This window comes from Astyanax mexicanus, chromosome 11 (genome assembly GCF_023375975.1).
Source record: "Astyanax mexicanus isolate ESR-SI-001 chromosome 11, AstMex3_surface, whole genome shotgun sequence".
Lineage (NCBI taxonomy): Eukaryota > Metazoa > Chordata > Actinopteri > Characiformes > Acestrorhamphidae > Astyanax > Astyanax mexicanus.
The window spans coordinates 49962186-49977886 of record NC_064418.1 but is presented as its reverse complement, the minus strand read 5'-3'; the positions used below and the strand labels follow the sequence as shown (position 1 = coordinate 49977886).

The 15701-nt window shown below is 40.2% G+C and overlaps 1 protein-coding gene across 1 annotated transcript in view; it reads right to left on the bottom strand.

Annotated features, from left to right (window-relative positions):
- pde1a (phosphodiesterase 1A, calmodulin-dependent) overlaps positions 1-15701 on the bottom strand; it is a 146237-nt gene that overhangs the window by 101390 nt on the left and 29146 nt on the right. Inside the window, exon 2 of the mRNA XM_049484844.1 lies at positions 7209-7329. Within this exon, the coding sequence (XP_049340801.1) occupies positions 7209-7312 (104 nt within the window). The 5' untranslated portion in view covers positions 7313-7329. The remainder of the gene's footprint in view (positions 1-7208; positions 7330-15701) is intronic.

The following is a 15701-nucleotide window of genomic DNA, read 5'->3' as shown; positions in this document are numbered from 1 at the left end:
CCCTAAACACTGAACCCTGAACATTGAAGCTTAAACACAAAAAATCTAAACACTGAACCCTGAACACTGATGCCTAAACACTGATTTATGAACATTGATCCATAAACACTGATCCCTAAACATTGATGCCTAAACACTGAACCCTAAACACTGATCCCTAAACATTGATGCCTAAACACTGAACATTAAATGCTGAACTTTTAACACTGAAAACTGGTCCCTAAACAACGGACCTTTAAACATAACACTTAACTTTAAACACTGAGCCCCAAATACTGAATGCTAAACACTGTATCCTGATCCATAAACTCTGTACCCAAAACAATAAATCCTCAAGACTGAACATTCAACACTGTAACCAAACACTTATCCCTAAACACTCTACCCTAAACACTAAGCAAATTTCTCATTTTGAAAAAGGTATCTGAAACTTGTGTCCAAAGCTTGAATTCCAGATATATATAAAATAAAGCATGGTTTTGTGTTATCTAATAATTAACTGCATACTTCCTGAAGTAATTAATTACATTTAGGTTTAAATTACATTCTGAATAGAGAGAAATGAGCAAGGGTTTGATCTGATGTCTAGAACTGACCAATGAAATGGTTTGTATTTGTGCAAAACTGGAGTGTAAGAGAGAATAAGCCTCTAATATCAGCCTCCAGATGGCAAACGCAGGTTTAGAGCTTATTTTTCTTTCCAGAGAGAGAAAGAAACACAGTTAAAAGCTGATGTTGCTCTGCTATGCGTCTGTCTGTTATGCGTCTGTCTGCTATGCGGTGCAGCTCCACCGCCTGATTAAGAGCTTGGGCTGATCAATTGTGAGCCGAACAAATGGCAGCGCCGCTTCGCCTTCACCTCATTAGTTATTGATTGAGTCCCGAAGGCGAAGCTCTCTGAACAATGGCCTCCACTCCAAAGCGCTGACAGACAGCACCAAACGCTCACCGCTGAGAACAAACAAACACATATCAGCTCTCTGCAGGAGAGAGACGGAGTCGTTAACTCAACCAACACTACACAGATCACACCAGCTCTGTTTATCCACAGGACTGTGAAACAGCCTCGACATTTTACAGGTGGGAGACAAAATAATACAGAGATCTAACAAGAGGTGGAGAATCTCACAGGGCATTGTTACGACCTATTGTTAGAGATAAGAGACCATTTAAAAAGTTTCTTTGATTTTAATAAATTAAAAAACCTTTGGAATATAATCAAGAGGAAGATGGATGATCACAAACCATCAAACCACCAAACTGAACTGCTTGAATTTTTACACCAGGAGTAAAGCAGCATAAAGTTATCCAAAAGCAGTGTGTAAGACTGGTGGAGGAGAACATTAAGCTAAGATGCACGAAAACTGTGATTAAAAACCACCAGGGTTATTCTCTTAAAACTTTATGAATATGAACTTGTTTTCTTATAAGCTCTGGATATTTTTTGTTATTTTAGCCATTTCTCATTTTCTGCAAATAAATGCTCTAAATGACAATATTTAATTTGTAATTTGGAAGAAATGTTGTCTGTAGTTTATAGAATAAAACAACAATGTTCATTTTACTCAAACATAAACCTATAAATAGCAAAATCAGAGAAACTGATTCAGAAACTGAGGTGGTCTGTTAATTTTTTTTCCAGAGCTGTATATATGTTCTGAGGTCAATAACTAAAGACTGGAGTGAACTATAACCATAATCCACATAACATATCAAACCCCAGAACCTACTAATCTAACCAGCACAGTGACATCCATCCGTTATCAAAATGCTAGTCCATCTGCCTAAAATGCTAGTAGTAGTGTACTAGGGTGCAGGTCAGGAAATAATGGATTTTAAACCTAAACAAAGCTTTATACCGCAGTTAGATCTGACCCTGCAATGTGATTGGCTTAGAGGCGTTGTATGAGTGCCGTTATCAGCCGGTAATGCACTGTAACCAAAGCTCTCCATGTACGTATTACTCTGCCACATACAGGTAACGATGTATAGCAACGATGCAGCGCTTACAAACCAAACAGCGCAGCTACAAACAGAGCAATAATGGAACTATTTTAACTGACTCCTGTCAGTCAATCACAGTCAATAATGTGATGAGGGAAGGAAGGAAGAAAGGAAGGATGAGAGGAAATGATTACTTAAATTAAATGGAAAAGAGAAAAGGGCTAAGCAGTGTACTTTGTGGGACACCAGTCACGCGTTTATATATATAGTAGCTGTGGATCCCCATCTAAAGCCAAGGATTTCAAAATGATAGCAAAGATCAGGGAAAGACTGCATGAAATACTTCAACAGACACTATAAGTGCACTACATATACGTATATAGTGCTGGACAATAGTTTAATATCCATATATAACAGGGTATCATCCCACATAACTATTGCAGCATTAGCACATCATCTACTGGGCCTTATCCTACATTACTCCTGTAGCGTTAGCACACCAGCTATGGGCATTATTCCACATTACTACGGTCTCTGTATCTGGCTAATTTGTCCTGCATTAGCAGCGAGTGGGCAGTGAGGATGTCCAGCTCTCGAGGGACGTCAGGGGGACAGCAGGAGCCTTGTAGCAGCTACTGACACACCAATCAACTAATTCAGCCTGTGCTGACTTTAATTAGCAAGCTGCTAATGTGATTCAGCTCATGGCAGAGCGGTCAGGCCACATCCAGGAAGAGAAGAAAGAGGAAGATATTACAGACTCAATAGATGACATACTGTAGATGTTGTGCCTTCTAAAATTAGAGGCATTGCCTCACACTAAACATACAACATAAAAATCAATATATTGGCACCATGACTAATGGAAGGGGTGGGCTAGAGGGGTATTAAGCCCCTAGTGATGGGCTGTGGTGCTCTGGAATGAGGACGCTCTATACAATACTTTTAGATGGGATGAGAGTTGGGGAAGAGTTGGCAATAAGTTGAGGAAGAGTTGGGGATGAGTTGGGGAGGAGTTGGCAATAAGTTGAGGAAGAGTTGGGGATGAGTTGGGGAGGAGTTGGCAATAAGTTGAGGAAGAATTGGTGATGACTTGAGAAAGAGTTTGGAAGGAATTGAGTAGGTAAAAAGCTGATGATGAGTTGGGGTAGAATTGGGGATAAGTTGACGATGAGTTGGGGAAGAGTTGGTGATAAGCTGGGGAATGAGTTAGGGATGAGTTGGGGAAGGGTTGGCAATGAGTTGAGGAAAAGTTGGCGATGAGTTGGGGGATAAGTTTGTGATGAGTTGGGGGATCCGTTTGCGATGAGTTGGGGGATGAGTTAGAGAATAAGTTGGCGATATCTTGGGAAAGAGTTGTTGAGTTGGGAAAGAGTTGGTGATGAGTTGGGAAATGAATGGGGGAATAAGTTGGGGATGAGCTGAGAAATAGTTGGGGAAGAGTTGTGGATGAGTTGGTAATGAGTTGGGAAAGATTTGGCGATGAGTTGATGAAAAGTTGGCAATGAGTTGGGGGATGATTTGGGAAATGAGTTGGTCAAAAATAAAAGAAGAGCTGGGGATGAGCTGGGGATGAGTTGGGGTGGTGATCATCCAACATCCTGACCTCAATAACATGATTCTTGTCACTGAATCCAATCAAAACCCCACATCAATCCTGAGAATCCAAAATCTTGAAGAAAGGCTTCATAGGACAATAGAGATAGTTACTCCAACAAAAGCAGAATAAACTCCTTTTAATATATTTAACTTTAGAAGAAGCAATAAATAAGTATGTGTCCAATTACAATACATCCATACACGGTAAGTATTGGTTGATATTTTTCTTTTTCTACAAACTCCAATCTTCTCCTCTCTCTCTAATTCTCATTTATATTAAGTAGAATATACGGTTATATAAGGTTCTTTGTGTAGGTAAAGGCCATAATGACCTGCCATTACCCACAAATCATTTCAGCTGTTTCACTAATGGACAATTAGCTCCCGCTGTCCCCCGGAGTCGCTGCCCTCTCTCCGGACGTCCACCCCCGCCTGTATAAAAACAGTTGATATTGTAATATAATCGGATGAAAGATTCTGCTCAATGGTCCTTGAACACGGCTTAGCCCAATTATACCCATTTCGGAGACTTCACATTAGCAATGGAAATACCAGCCGGCCCAGTGTGTCACCGGTCCCCTCGTTCAGGAGACAAAGACCTGGCTAATATCACACAGATACACCGAGAACAGAGAGAGAGAGAGAGAGAGAGAGAGAGAGACACTGCAGACAGTTATCCACATGTTATCCTTCTTGTGTTGTGTTCTGTACACGCTAATAAAATACTGACCTCTGGCTCCAGCTTTTCCAGCTGTTCTACACAATTCCGTACATGTCTCTTATTCACTGCAGAGACAAATGGTTAATGAGGCCGTAACATACCGTAACTATCAGACCTGTTATGGTTTCTTTTCCATTTGCTGTTAAATCAGGACTAGTAGTGTCCATTTCCCTACTATCTTCCATTTCAAACAAAACATTGGAAATTTAAGCTTACTGTACATAATAGTTAAAGAGGAGTTGGGGAAAAGTTGGGGGTAAGTTGGGAAAGAGCCGGGAAAGGGTTGGAAAGAGTTGGGGAAAAATTGGGGAAGGGTTGGGGATAATTTGGGGAACAGTTGGGGAAAAGGTGGGGAAGGATTTAGGTGAGTTGGGGACCTGTTGGGGAACAGTTGGGAAAGAGTTGGGGAACAGTTGGGAAAGAGTTGGGGAGGGGGTTTGGGAAGAGTTGGGAAAGAGTTGGGGAAGAGGTGGGGAACAGTTGGGGAACAGTTGGGAAAGAGTTGGGGAGGGGGTTTGGGAAGAGTTGGGAAAGAGTTGGGGAAAGAGTTGGGGAAGAGTTGGTAAAGAAGTGGCGAACAGTTGGGGAACAGTTGGGAAAGGGTTGGGGAACAGTTAAGAAAGAGTTGGCAAACAGTTGGGAAAGAGTTGGCGAACAGTTGGGGAACAGTTGGGAAAGGGTTGGGGAACAGTTGAGAAAGAGTTGGGGAACAGTTGGGAAAGAGTTGGCGAACAGTTGGGGAAGGGTTGGGGAAAAGTTGGGGAAAGGTTGGGGGTGAGTTGGGGAATAGTTGGGGAACAGTCGTGGAAGAGTTGTGGGTAATGTTGGGGGTAAGTCAGAGAAAAGTTGGGGAAGAGATGGGGAAGGGTTAAGGTGAGTTGGGGAACAGTTGGGGAAGGGCTGGGGTGAGTTGGGGAACAGTTGGGGAAGGATTGCTGCATGTTTCAGCATTGTTTCAATAAGCTTCTGCAACGTCACAAGATTTATTTTAATCCAGTGTTGCTGCATTAATTTTTCACCAAGATCTTGCAGCAGCATTAATGATGGTAGAGTCTGACCAACCACTGCACAAAGCAGCTCTTCTCCATCCAGCACATCCCAAAGATTCTCAATGAGGTTAAGATCTGGACTCTGTGGTGAACTCTCTCAATCCATGTGTGAAAATGATGATCTCATGCTCCCTGAACCCTGAACTCTTTCACAATTCCAGACCCATGAATCCTGACATTGTCATCTTGGAACATGCCTGTGCCATCAGGGATGAAAAAATAATCTATATAAATGGTCTATATTCAGTATATTCAGGTGGTCAGCTGACCTCATTCTTTCAGCACATACTGTTGCTGAACCTAAACCTGCAGACCAACTGCAGCATCAACCCCACAGCATTTACTTACTTACATCCAGGTGATAATGTTTTTTTCTTGGCCAGGCCGTGTAATATTAGAGTAAAATTCATTACTCATACAGGTGAGTCATAAAGGCAACAACTGGAACACAAGACAATTTTTGCCAAATCACTGTTCCTAGAAATCTGCTAAACTGAATGAAAATGACTCAAATCACTGATCTGTATAATGCAGTTATAGAGGCAGCAAACGTGGAAATTGGTGCCGTACTGTAAAATCCGTGTTATAAAGGAATTTTCAGGGGTTTGATTTGTTTCGCACGTTTCCACCACATCACACATTCCTCCTCTCAGCTCCTTCAGTCATGTTGCCATGGCTACCTGTCACATTTCACAGTGGCCAAATTGTACCACCTTAGGCACGGATACGCAGCGGCGGTGCGTCCGCCTCTCCGCAGCTGAGGACAGAAATACGGACGAGTCTGCAGGACACGCGGGTTCTCACGTGACGCATGTTTGTATCCAAAACAAGCCAATAAACAGCAGGTGTGTGACGGTGCTCGCCATCACGCGCCGCGCCCAATTTAATACACAACATATGGTGGTGCACCCGTCACACCCAGACCCGCAGAGCCGGCAGCTCCGAGTCAGTCATCACATTTACTAAAGTCACCTGACTCTAATGACACGAGAGCAGCTCTCTCAAAAACTCTCTCACTTCAGTTACACTGATTAGCATGGTGGTGGTAGGGCTGCCACCTGTCCCGTAAAACATGGAATTGTCCTTTATTTGGCAATTAAATAAAGTATTTAAACTCACTGTCTCACTTACTGTCTCACGCACTGTCTCACTCAGTGACTGTCTCACTCACTGCCTCATTCACTGCCTCACTCAATGACTGTCTCACTCACTGCCTCAGTCACTGTTTTACTCACAGCTTCACTGCTTCACTTATCACTGTCTTACTCACTGTCTTACTCAATGCCTCATGCACTTTCTGCTTCATTAACTGACTTACTTACTGTCTCACTCACTCACTCACTCACTGCTTTATTCATGTACTCTCTGTTTTACTGCCTCACTCACTCAATATGGCACACTCCCACTATCTCACTGTCTCTCTCACTGTCTCACTCACTTTCTCACTCACTGTCTCTCTCACTGTCTCATTGTCTCACTCAATGCCTCACACACTTACTGCCTCACTAACTGACTTACCTACTGTCTCACTCACTCACTGCTTTATTCACATAATCTCTGTTTTACTGCCTCACTCACTCAGTATGGCACACTTCACTTTACTGTCTTTCTCACTTTTTCACTCAGTGACTGTCTCAATTACTGTCTCATTCACTCACTGTCTCATTCACTCAGTGTCTCACTCACTGCCTCACTTACTCAATAAGTCACTCACTCACTGACTTGTTTACTCACTACCTCATTCACTCACTCTCTGTTTTACTGCCTCACTTAATATGGTACTCTCTCATTATCTCACTGACTGTCTCTCTCACTGTCTCACTCACTGTCTCACTCTCTGACTGGCTGTTTCTGGCTCCTGTTTGTGGCAGTTGGTCTCCTCGGGGGTCTCGTACCGTATCCTGGGGTCCTTGGCGGCGTGTGCTGTTACTCTGCTTCCTGTGGTGATGCACCTGTTCCGGGCGGGACCGGTACCGGTACTGAGCTGCAGAACCCGCATGGAGCTCAGAGAGTCACCTGCAGAGAGACAGAGAGAGAGAGAGAGCACACTCAGAACTTACTGCAGACACAACCGCCAATCAGAAACACAGAAACATGCAAATAATGCAAAGAAAACAAGTTCATATTCATAAAGTTTTAAGAGTTCAGAAATAATCATTATTTGGTGGAATAACCCTGATTTTAAATCAGAAGTTTACATGCATCTTAACATCATGTTCTCCTCCACCAGTCTTACACACTGCTTTTGGGTAACAATTTGGTAACAATTTTCAATTTTGTAAAATGAAAGAATCTCATCATTTTTAAGTTGTCTCTTTTTTTTTTTTTTACCAGAGCTTCAGTTTCAATATATACCTAGTATACACACTGGCCACTTTATTAGAAACACCTATAATACCTTGTGCCTTTATTCATTGGCCACTTTATTAGAAAGGCTAACTACTTTGCGTTCATTGGCCACTTTACTATTACATGCCAAAAGTCATGGCACAGCAGTTTATAAACTGGTCAAGTGTTTCATCAGCAGATGTTTAGAAATTCCCACATCTGTGTAAGTTGTTAGGTGTTATCTGGTAAGTGAGTTTTAACGACTAATGACCAGATCACCCTTGACAGATAAAGTTAATTTCCAGGGGTAAACAAGGTCTGATAGAAAACATGTAATATGGAGCTACTAGAGAGGTGTTTCTGATAAAGTGGCCAGTAGCAGTGCTATGTGCTTGGTAACTGGTGTAAGAGTTAATATGGAGTGTAATTAGTCAGAGGCGTGAGCAGGTGGGAGCTGTAATATCAGTAATATCAGTAAAAGCTCTTTTTTCTCCTGTAACAGAGGAGCAGGAGGATGATCTGACGTTCCATTACGGCTGGAGTGTATTATCCTCATCCTGCGGTTTCTAATTCTTGCCCTCCGCTGGCATTTAGCTGAGAAATTCATTAATCTGCCAGCGCCATCTCAGCCAGCCTGGAGCCCCGGAAGAGCAGGAGCTCAAACGCAGGAGAAAAAGATTCATTTCTGATTAAACACTGTATTACTAATCTCTCTCTCTCTCTCTTTCTACAAAACTTTTAATCTGTGGTCGTTTGGTTCTGTGCTGATCTATCTGTCTATCTATCTAAACTGTCTATTTATCTATCCATACATGTATCTATCCATGGATCCATATATCTGTCCATTTATCCATTTATTTACTTGTCTTCTGTCTTCTGCCTAGTCACAGGTTTCTCTCCATTAACAGGCTTCTGCCCAGTCACAGGCTTCTTATCAGGCACAGGCATCTGATTAGACACAGGTTTCTGATCAGACACAGGCATCTGATCAAGCACAGGCTTCTGATCAGACAGAGTCACAGGCTTTTGATCAGACACAGGCTTCTGATTAGTCACAGGCTTCTGATCAGACACAGGTTTCTACCCAGTCACAGGAATCTGATCAGACACAGTCACAGGCTTCTGATCAGGCACAAGCTTCTGATCAGACACAGGCTTCTGATTAGTCACAGGCTTCTGATCAGTCACAGGCTTCTGATCAGACACAGGCTTCTGATTAGTCACAGGATTCTGATCAGTCACAGGCTTCTGATCAGACACAGGCTTCTCATCAGACACAGTCACAGGCTTCTGATAAAGCACAGGCTTCTGATCAGACACAGGCTTCTGATCAGACACAGGCTTCTCATCAGACACAGTCACAGGCTTCTGATAAAGCACAGGCTTCTACCCAGTTACAGGCTTCTGATTAGGCACAGGCTGGCACATGCTTCTGATCAAGCACAGGCTTCTGATCAAGTACAGGCTTCCTTTACCTGATCAGAAGCCTGTGACTGGGTAGAAGCCTGTGCCAGCCTGTGCCTAACCAGAAGCCTGTAACTGGGTAGAAGCCTGTGCCAGCCTGTGCCTGATCAGATGCCTGTGACTGGGTAGAAACCTGTGCCTGATCAGAAGCCTGTGTCTGATCAGAAGCCTGTGTCTGATCAGAAGCCTGTGACTGGGTAGAAACCTGTGCCTGATAAGAAGCCTGTGCCTGATAAGAAGCCTGTGCCTGATAAGAAGCCTGTGATTGGGCAGAAGCCTGTGAACAAATGGATAAACAGACAGATATATCTACCTGATCAGAAGCCTGTGCCTAATTAGAAGCATGTTCCTGGGCAGAAGCCTGTGCCTGATAAGAAGTCTGTGATTGGGCAGAAGCCTGTGATTGGGTAGAAGCCTGTGGCTGATAAGAAGTCTGTGATTGGGCAGAAGCCTGTGGCTTATAGTAGCGTCTGTAACTGCAGCAAAAGGCAGATAAATTCTCTATCAATAGCGCTGGTATTTCTGATTCACGGTAGTGGTCTTTAATATTTAAATTCCTGGCCCGGGATCATGTGACTCATCTGCACAGCTCAGCGCGGGTCTGAGGATGATCAGAGTAAAGTCCTAATCAAACACATTCAGCAGCACAGCACACGCACAGCTGGGGCCAAACTCCAGCCAGAGAAAACACGGCTCGGGTACAATCAACCCCACCGGGGACACTCCTCACTCCCTCACTCCCTCTCTCGCTTTCCTTTCATAATAAAGGATCTGTCGAGTGCTTTGAAGTGGGTGTATGTAGCAGAGAGAGAGAAAGACAGAGAGAGAGAGAGAGAGAGAGATAATAAGGGAAAGAAGAAAAAAGAAAAAGATCTACATTATGAGACATCACTGTTAGTGCTGGAGTGTCAGTGTGTAACAGCATTATAACACTCAATGTTGGTGTGTAACAGTATTGGTAACAGTATTAATGTGTACCAGTGTTGGTGTGTTATTGTGTTACAGAGTTAGTGTGTAACAGAGTTATTGTGTAACAGAGTTAGTGTGTAACAGAGTTATTGTGTAACAGAGTTAGTGTGTAACAGTGTTAGTGTGTAACAGTGTTAGTGTGTAACAGAGTTAGTGTGCAGCAGTGTTAGTGTGTAACAGAGTTATTGTGTAACAGAGTTAAAGTGTAACAGTTAGTGTGTAACAGTGTTGTTGTGTAAGAGTGTTGGTATATATAACAGTAAGTGTTAGTGTGTAGCAATGCTGGGGTCACTGTACCGGTGTAACAGTGTTTGTGTAACCGTGACCGTGACCGTGTCCGTGTGTGTGTGTGTGTGTGTGTGTGTGTGTGTGTGTGTGTGTGTGTGTGTGTGTGTGTGTGTGTGTGTGTGTGTGAAATGTAATTGGACATTATCTGAATGATGGACAGATCTGTGATTCAGTGTTGATGACTGGGTTTGATTGGTTGCCATTGAAACACATTTGGCAAATTCCCCTGGAGACCAAGAGTCAATGACACCTCCTCTAAACCACAACATATAACAGATAGAGAGAGAGAGAGAGAGAGAGAGAGAGAGAGAGATACAGAGAGATACAGAGATAGAAAGAGTGTGTGTGTGTGAAAGAGAGAGAGAGATAGAGAGAGATAGAAAGAGTGTGTGTGTGAAAGAGAGAGAGAGGGTGAAAGAATAGAGACAAAGAGATAAAGAGAGAAAGAAATGAGCAAGTGAGAGAGAGAGAGAGAGAGAGAGAGAGAATGTGTGACAGTGCTAAGAAATGAGGGAGAAAATGTGTTTGTGCTTGAATGTGTGACAGTGTGTGTGTGTGTGTGTGTATGTGTGTGTAAGTGTGTGTGTGTGTGTGAGAGAATGTGTGTGTGTGTGTGTGTGTGTGTGTGAGAATGTGTGTGTGTGTGAGAGAATGTGTGTGTGTGTGTGTGTGAGAATGTGTGTGTGTGTGAGAGAATGTGTGTGTGTGTGTGTGTGTGTGAGAGAGAATGTGTGTGTGTGTGTGTGTGTGAGAGAGAGAATGTGTGTGTGTGTGTGTCAGTGTGTTTGTGTGTGTGTTTGTGTGTTTGTGTGTGTGTGCAGCAGGTGTGAGTGTTATTATTATTATTATTATTATTATTATTATTATTATTATTCAGAAACAGTTCCTCTATTTTCCATTTTAATTCTGAAATGTGATGAAATGTGTTGAAAGTACACAAATGCAACAAGTCATGAAATTCCGATCTGTAACAACGTAAAAAAATGTGACTAAATTCTGGGATGTAGCCAAACAAATGCAACAAGTTACAGAATTCAGATTTAATACTTCACAAATGTAGCAAGTTTTGGGATTTTGATATGTAATTACACAAGTTTGGAATGTTTAAATGTTATTACACAAATGTAACAAGTTTTTGAATTTTTATATGTAAATACAAAAACGTAATGAGTTTTGGAATTTTTAAATGTAATAACACAAATGTAACGAGTTTTGGAATTTTGATATGTAATTACACAAACGTAACGATTTATGGAATTCTGATATGTAATTACACAAATGTAACAAGTTTTGGAATTTTGATACGTAATTACACAAACGTAACGATTTATGGAATTCTGATATGTAATCACACAAATGTAACGAGTTTTTGAATTTTGATATGTAATTAAACAAACGTAACGAGTTTTGGAATTTTGATATGTAATTACACAAATGTAACGAGTTTTGGAATTTTGATATGTAAATACAAAAACGTAATGAGTTTTGGAATTTTTAAATGTAATTACACAAATGTAATGAGTTTTGGAATTTTGATATGTAATTACACAAATGTAATGAGTTTTGGAATTTTGATATGTAATTACACAAATGTAATGAGTTTTGGAATTTTGATATGTAATTACACAAATGTAATGAGTTTTGGAATTTTGATATGTAATTACACAAATGTAATGAGTTTTGGAATTTTGATATGTAATTACACAAATGTAATGAGTTTTGGAATTTTGATATGTAATTACACAAATGTAACGAGTTTTGGAATTTTGATATGTAATTACACAAATGTAACGAGTTTTGGAATTTTGATATGTAATTACACAAACGTAACAAGCAACACACCTGTATCACAAACAATGTAAAAGACTGGATTTGGGATTCATTACGCTCCCTTAGACATTACAAATCACACTTTACAGAACTTCTAAGCTTTTTAAAGTTTTCCATCCAAACTCTCTAAAAATGAGGCAAAACATCCATAAAGCTTCCTGATGGGTTTGGATTAAAACCTTTTATCCTCTTAAACAGAGTAAACTGAAGAGTGGATAGCACTTAATGTTTAAAGACGGTTAGAGTCTCGACACGGATCACCGACTTTAAGAAGCTGAAATGTCTCAGGATGTGCAGACGATACGCTTAAGTGAAATTATAAACCGGAAAAAAACTACATTATTCTTTATCTGATGACTTTTATTCCATTCATCAATTTCTGAACTCTTAAACTTTTATGAATATGAACTTGTTTTCTTTGCATTATTTGAGCTCTGAAAGTTCTGCATCTTTTTTGTTATTTCAGTCATTTCTCATTTTCGGTAAATAAATGCTCTAAATGAGAATATTTTTATGTGGAATTTGGGAGAAATGTTGTCTGTAGTTTATAGAATAAAACAACAATGTTCATTTTACTCAAACATAAACCTATAAATAGCAAAATCAGAGAAACTGATTCAGAAACTGAAGTGATCTCTTAAACAATAGAAATCTATAAGGGGTAAATACTTTCTCACAGGACTGTATATCATCATGTTAACACTATCTCTCGCTGTGAATTCCTGCAGAGAGGGGTCATCTTCAGTCCTGCACCCGCCAGCCTCAATCTAACACTCTATCCTGCAGTCCTGATAGAGCAGGGGGAGATGGGCGGAGTCAGGTGTGATAAATCAGAGTTATAGAGAATAATGTAGGTCTGTAGGTGATATATCTCCCCTCCACCTGCTGCAGATTTCCCCACAGGATCAAACTAACCAATCACAGTGACGTCTGTCCTCACCAGAGCTGCACAATAAAGAGTCCATCACTTCAACATCAATATCACAATATATACATACACAACAGTCTCATCACAGGACACGCCATGTTTGTTTACTTACTTAGTGGTTTATTTACCTATATATATATATATATATATATATATATATATATATATATATATATATATATATATATATATATATATATATATTGTATATACATATATGCATATATATATATAGGTAGCTCTGAAAATATCACTGAAAAGTTATTTTATTTTAGTAATTCAGTTCAAAATGTGAAAGTGATATATTATATTGATGTACTACATATATACAGTGTGATTTCTATTTTAAGTTGTTGATGATTATGGCTTACAGCCAATGAAAACCCAAATATCAGTGTTACAATATCAGTTACAATATTATATAAGATGTAAGAACCAAGTAGATTAGTTTGCATGCAAAAAAAAGCAAGGCAGGTTTATTATCCAAAAACACCAGGCAAAACCAGTGTCAAAAAACAGGCGGAAAAAACCCCAGAAATATAGAACAAGGCAAAAAAACAGGAATAAAAAACACAGTAAAAAAAATAGTCCAGGCAGTCAGGTGATGTCCCACAGGTGTGTGAGATGAGCAGAGTCAGCCTATTAGCACTCTGGAGAGGCTGATCTTAAAGGTGCAGGTGTGACAAAGACCAATTGGTACTTTTGGTGTGCAGTGTGGGCAGTGTGCCAAGTCCTGCTGGAAAATGAAATCCACATCTCCATAAAAGTTATCAGCGGTAGGAAGCTTGAAGTGCTGATATATGAATTCTAGCTCAGATGCAAGTAAACATGAATACGTGCATTCTGGATTAAAAAAAAAAAGTTTTAGGACAACCCCTATTTACTTACATAAATCACAAGTAGTTTCCCAAAGAGGGATTAAATCTAATCTTGAACTAAAAACATTTTACAGTTAATCTATCTGTGTAAATACAGTATATCATGTTATATATATATATATATAATGTGGACAACTAAGACTTATAATCAGGTGCGGCCTGTATATGTACAAATTAATTTCTCTTTTTTTAAATTAGTGGGTGTGGCTTACATTCAGGTGCGGTCAAAAGCCCGTAAAAAAATTCAGTACACAGATTGGATTTATACTAATATGATGTAAAATGTGAAACTTTGTAAAAATGTATGTATTTAATTTACAACAAAATATCACAAACTCGATTTGGCCAGATATCCTCACACATTTCTCCCGAAATTAGGAGCAGCGTCTGATCAGAGGTGAGCTGATCAACATGCAAATCACAAAACAAAAATGATAAAAAGCAATTAGAGCTGATTATGCAGGAGCATCATCATTAATACGGTGATGAGTTTGTTCAGTTTGAGAAAACAGAGCGTGGGTGAGCGGCGGCACAGCGCACAAACAAACAGTCAGATTTACGACCTTCACCCACAACTGCACTCATTCACTCTCCAGCAGCAATAAAGCGCGTTATTATCACTTTTATACCAGAATAAAAATAGAGAACATTTTGTAGCAGCCAGTTTTTACCAACACTAGAATTGATCTGTGGAACAGTGGAACCGGGTTCTCTGAAATGATGGAGCTCCATCCAATTAACCTTATTTTATTTGTGTTAAACAAGCACTAAATAGTTATATACAGTGTGTAAAAAGGTATTTTCCCCCTTATTGATTTCTGTTCTTTAGCTTTTTTTATCATACTTACTTTTTAGATGTCAAACAAACTTTAAAATCAGACAAATATAACCCGAGAAAACATAAAATATGATTTATATGAAAATATGATTTAATGTATTAAGGAGAAAAAAGCAATCCAAACCAACATGTCAGACCTGTAGAATCAGGAAATGACTTAAACAAAAAGAAGATAATAAACCTAATAAAAAAAGTCACTGATAATTATTATTTTATGTTTATTGTATTGCATTTGAAGTTAAAGTCCGTACATTTTGGGATGATTTGGGGGATTTAGAGCCCTCTCTGGTGAGAATGGGTAATTGCACTGAGCATGCAGAAGAATCATTTTAATCATTTTAAACCAGGGGGGGTGTGATGTGGTCTCCTTTCAGAGCGAAGGAATCCGATTCCAGGTTATGTTCAGTCAGAGAAAGAGAGAGAGAGAGAGAGAGAGAGAGAGAGAGAAAGACAGAAAGAGAGAGAGAGCACTCAGCCAGAAAATTCACTCCTTCATTTCTTTGGTTTTACTATGGGTGAATGAGCTACTGAGCTCTGAGTTTCCTCTTCTGAAGTCTCCATTGCTCCACCAGCCGCTCGCGTTCAGTAAAACTGAGCCGGATCCTCTTTTAGAAGCTGTTTTAAAGGCTGTACGTGTGACGTAAGTGCGTAAAGACGCGCGACGTGGTTAGAAGAACTCGAAAACTCGAAAAGCTACCAAACACCCCAGTTTTTTTTTAAAGAATGAATATATTATTAGGCTTAGCAGGGATGGTGGTTCCAGCCAGGGGTGTGCCATATCGTATTCCACACAATAATATCTGTTATATATATGTTTGAATATGGTGAACGATATTTTATCCTGTAAATATGGTGTCATATCTCT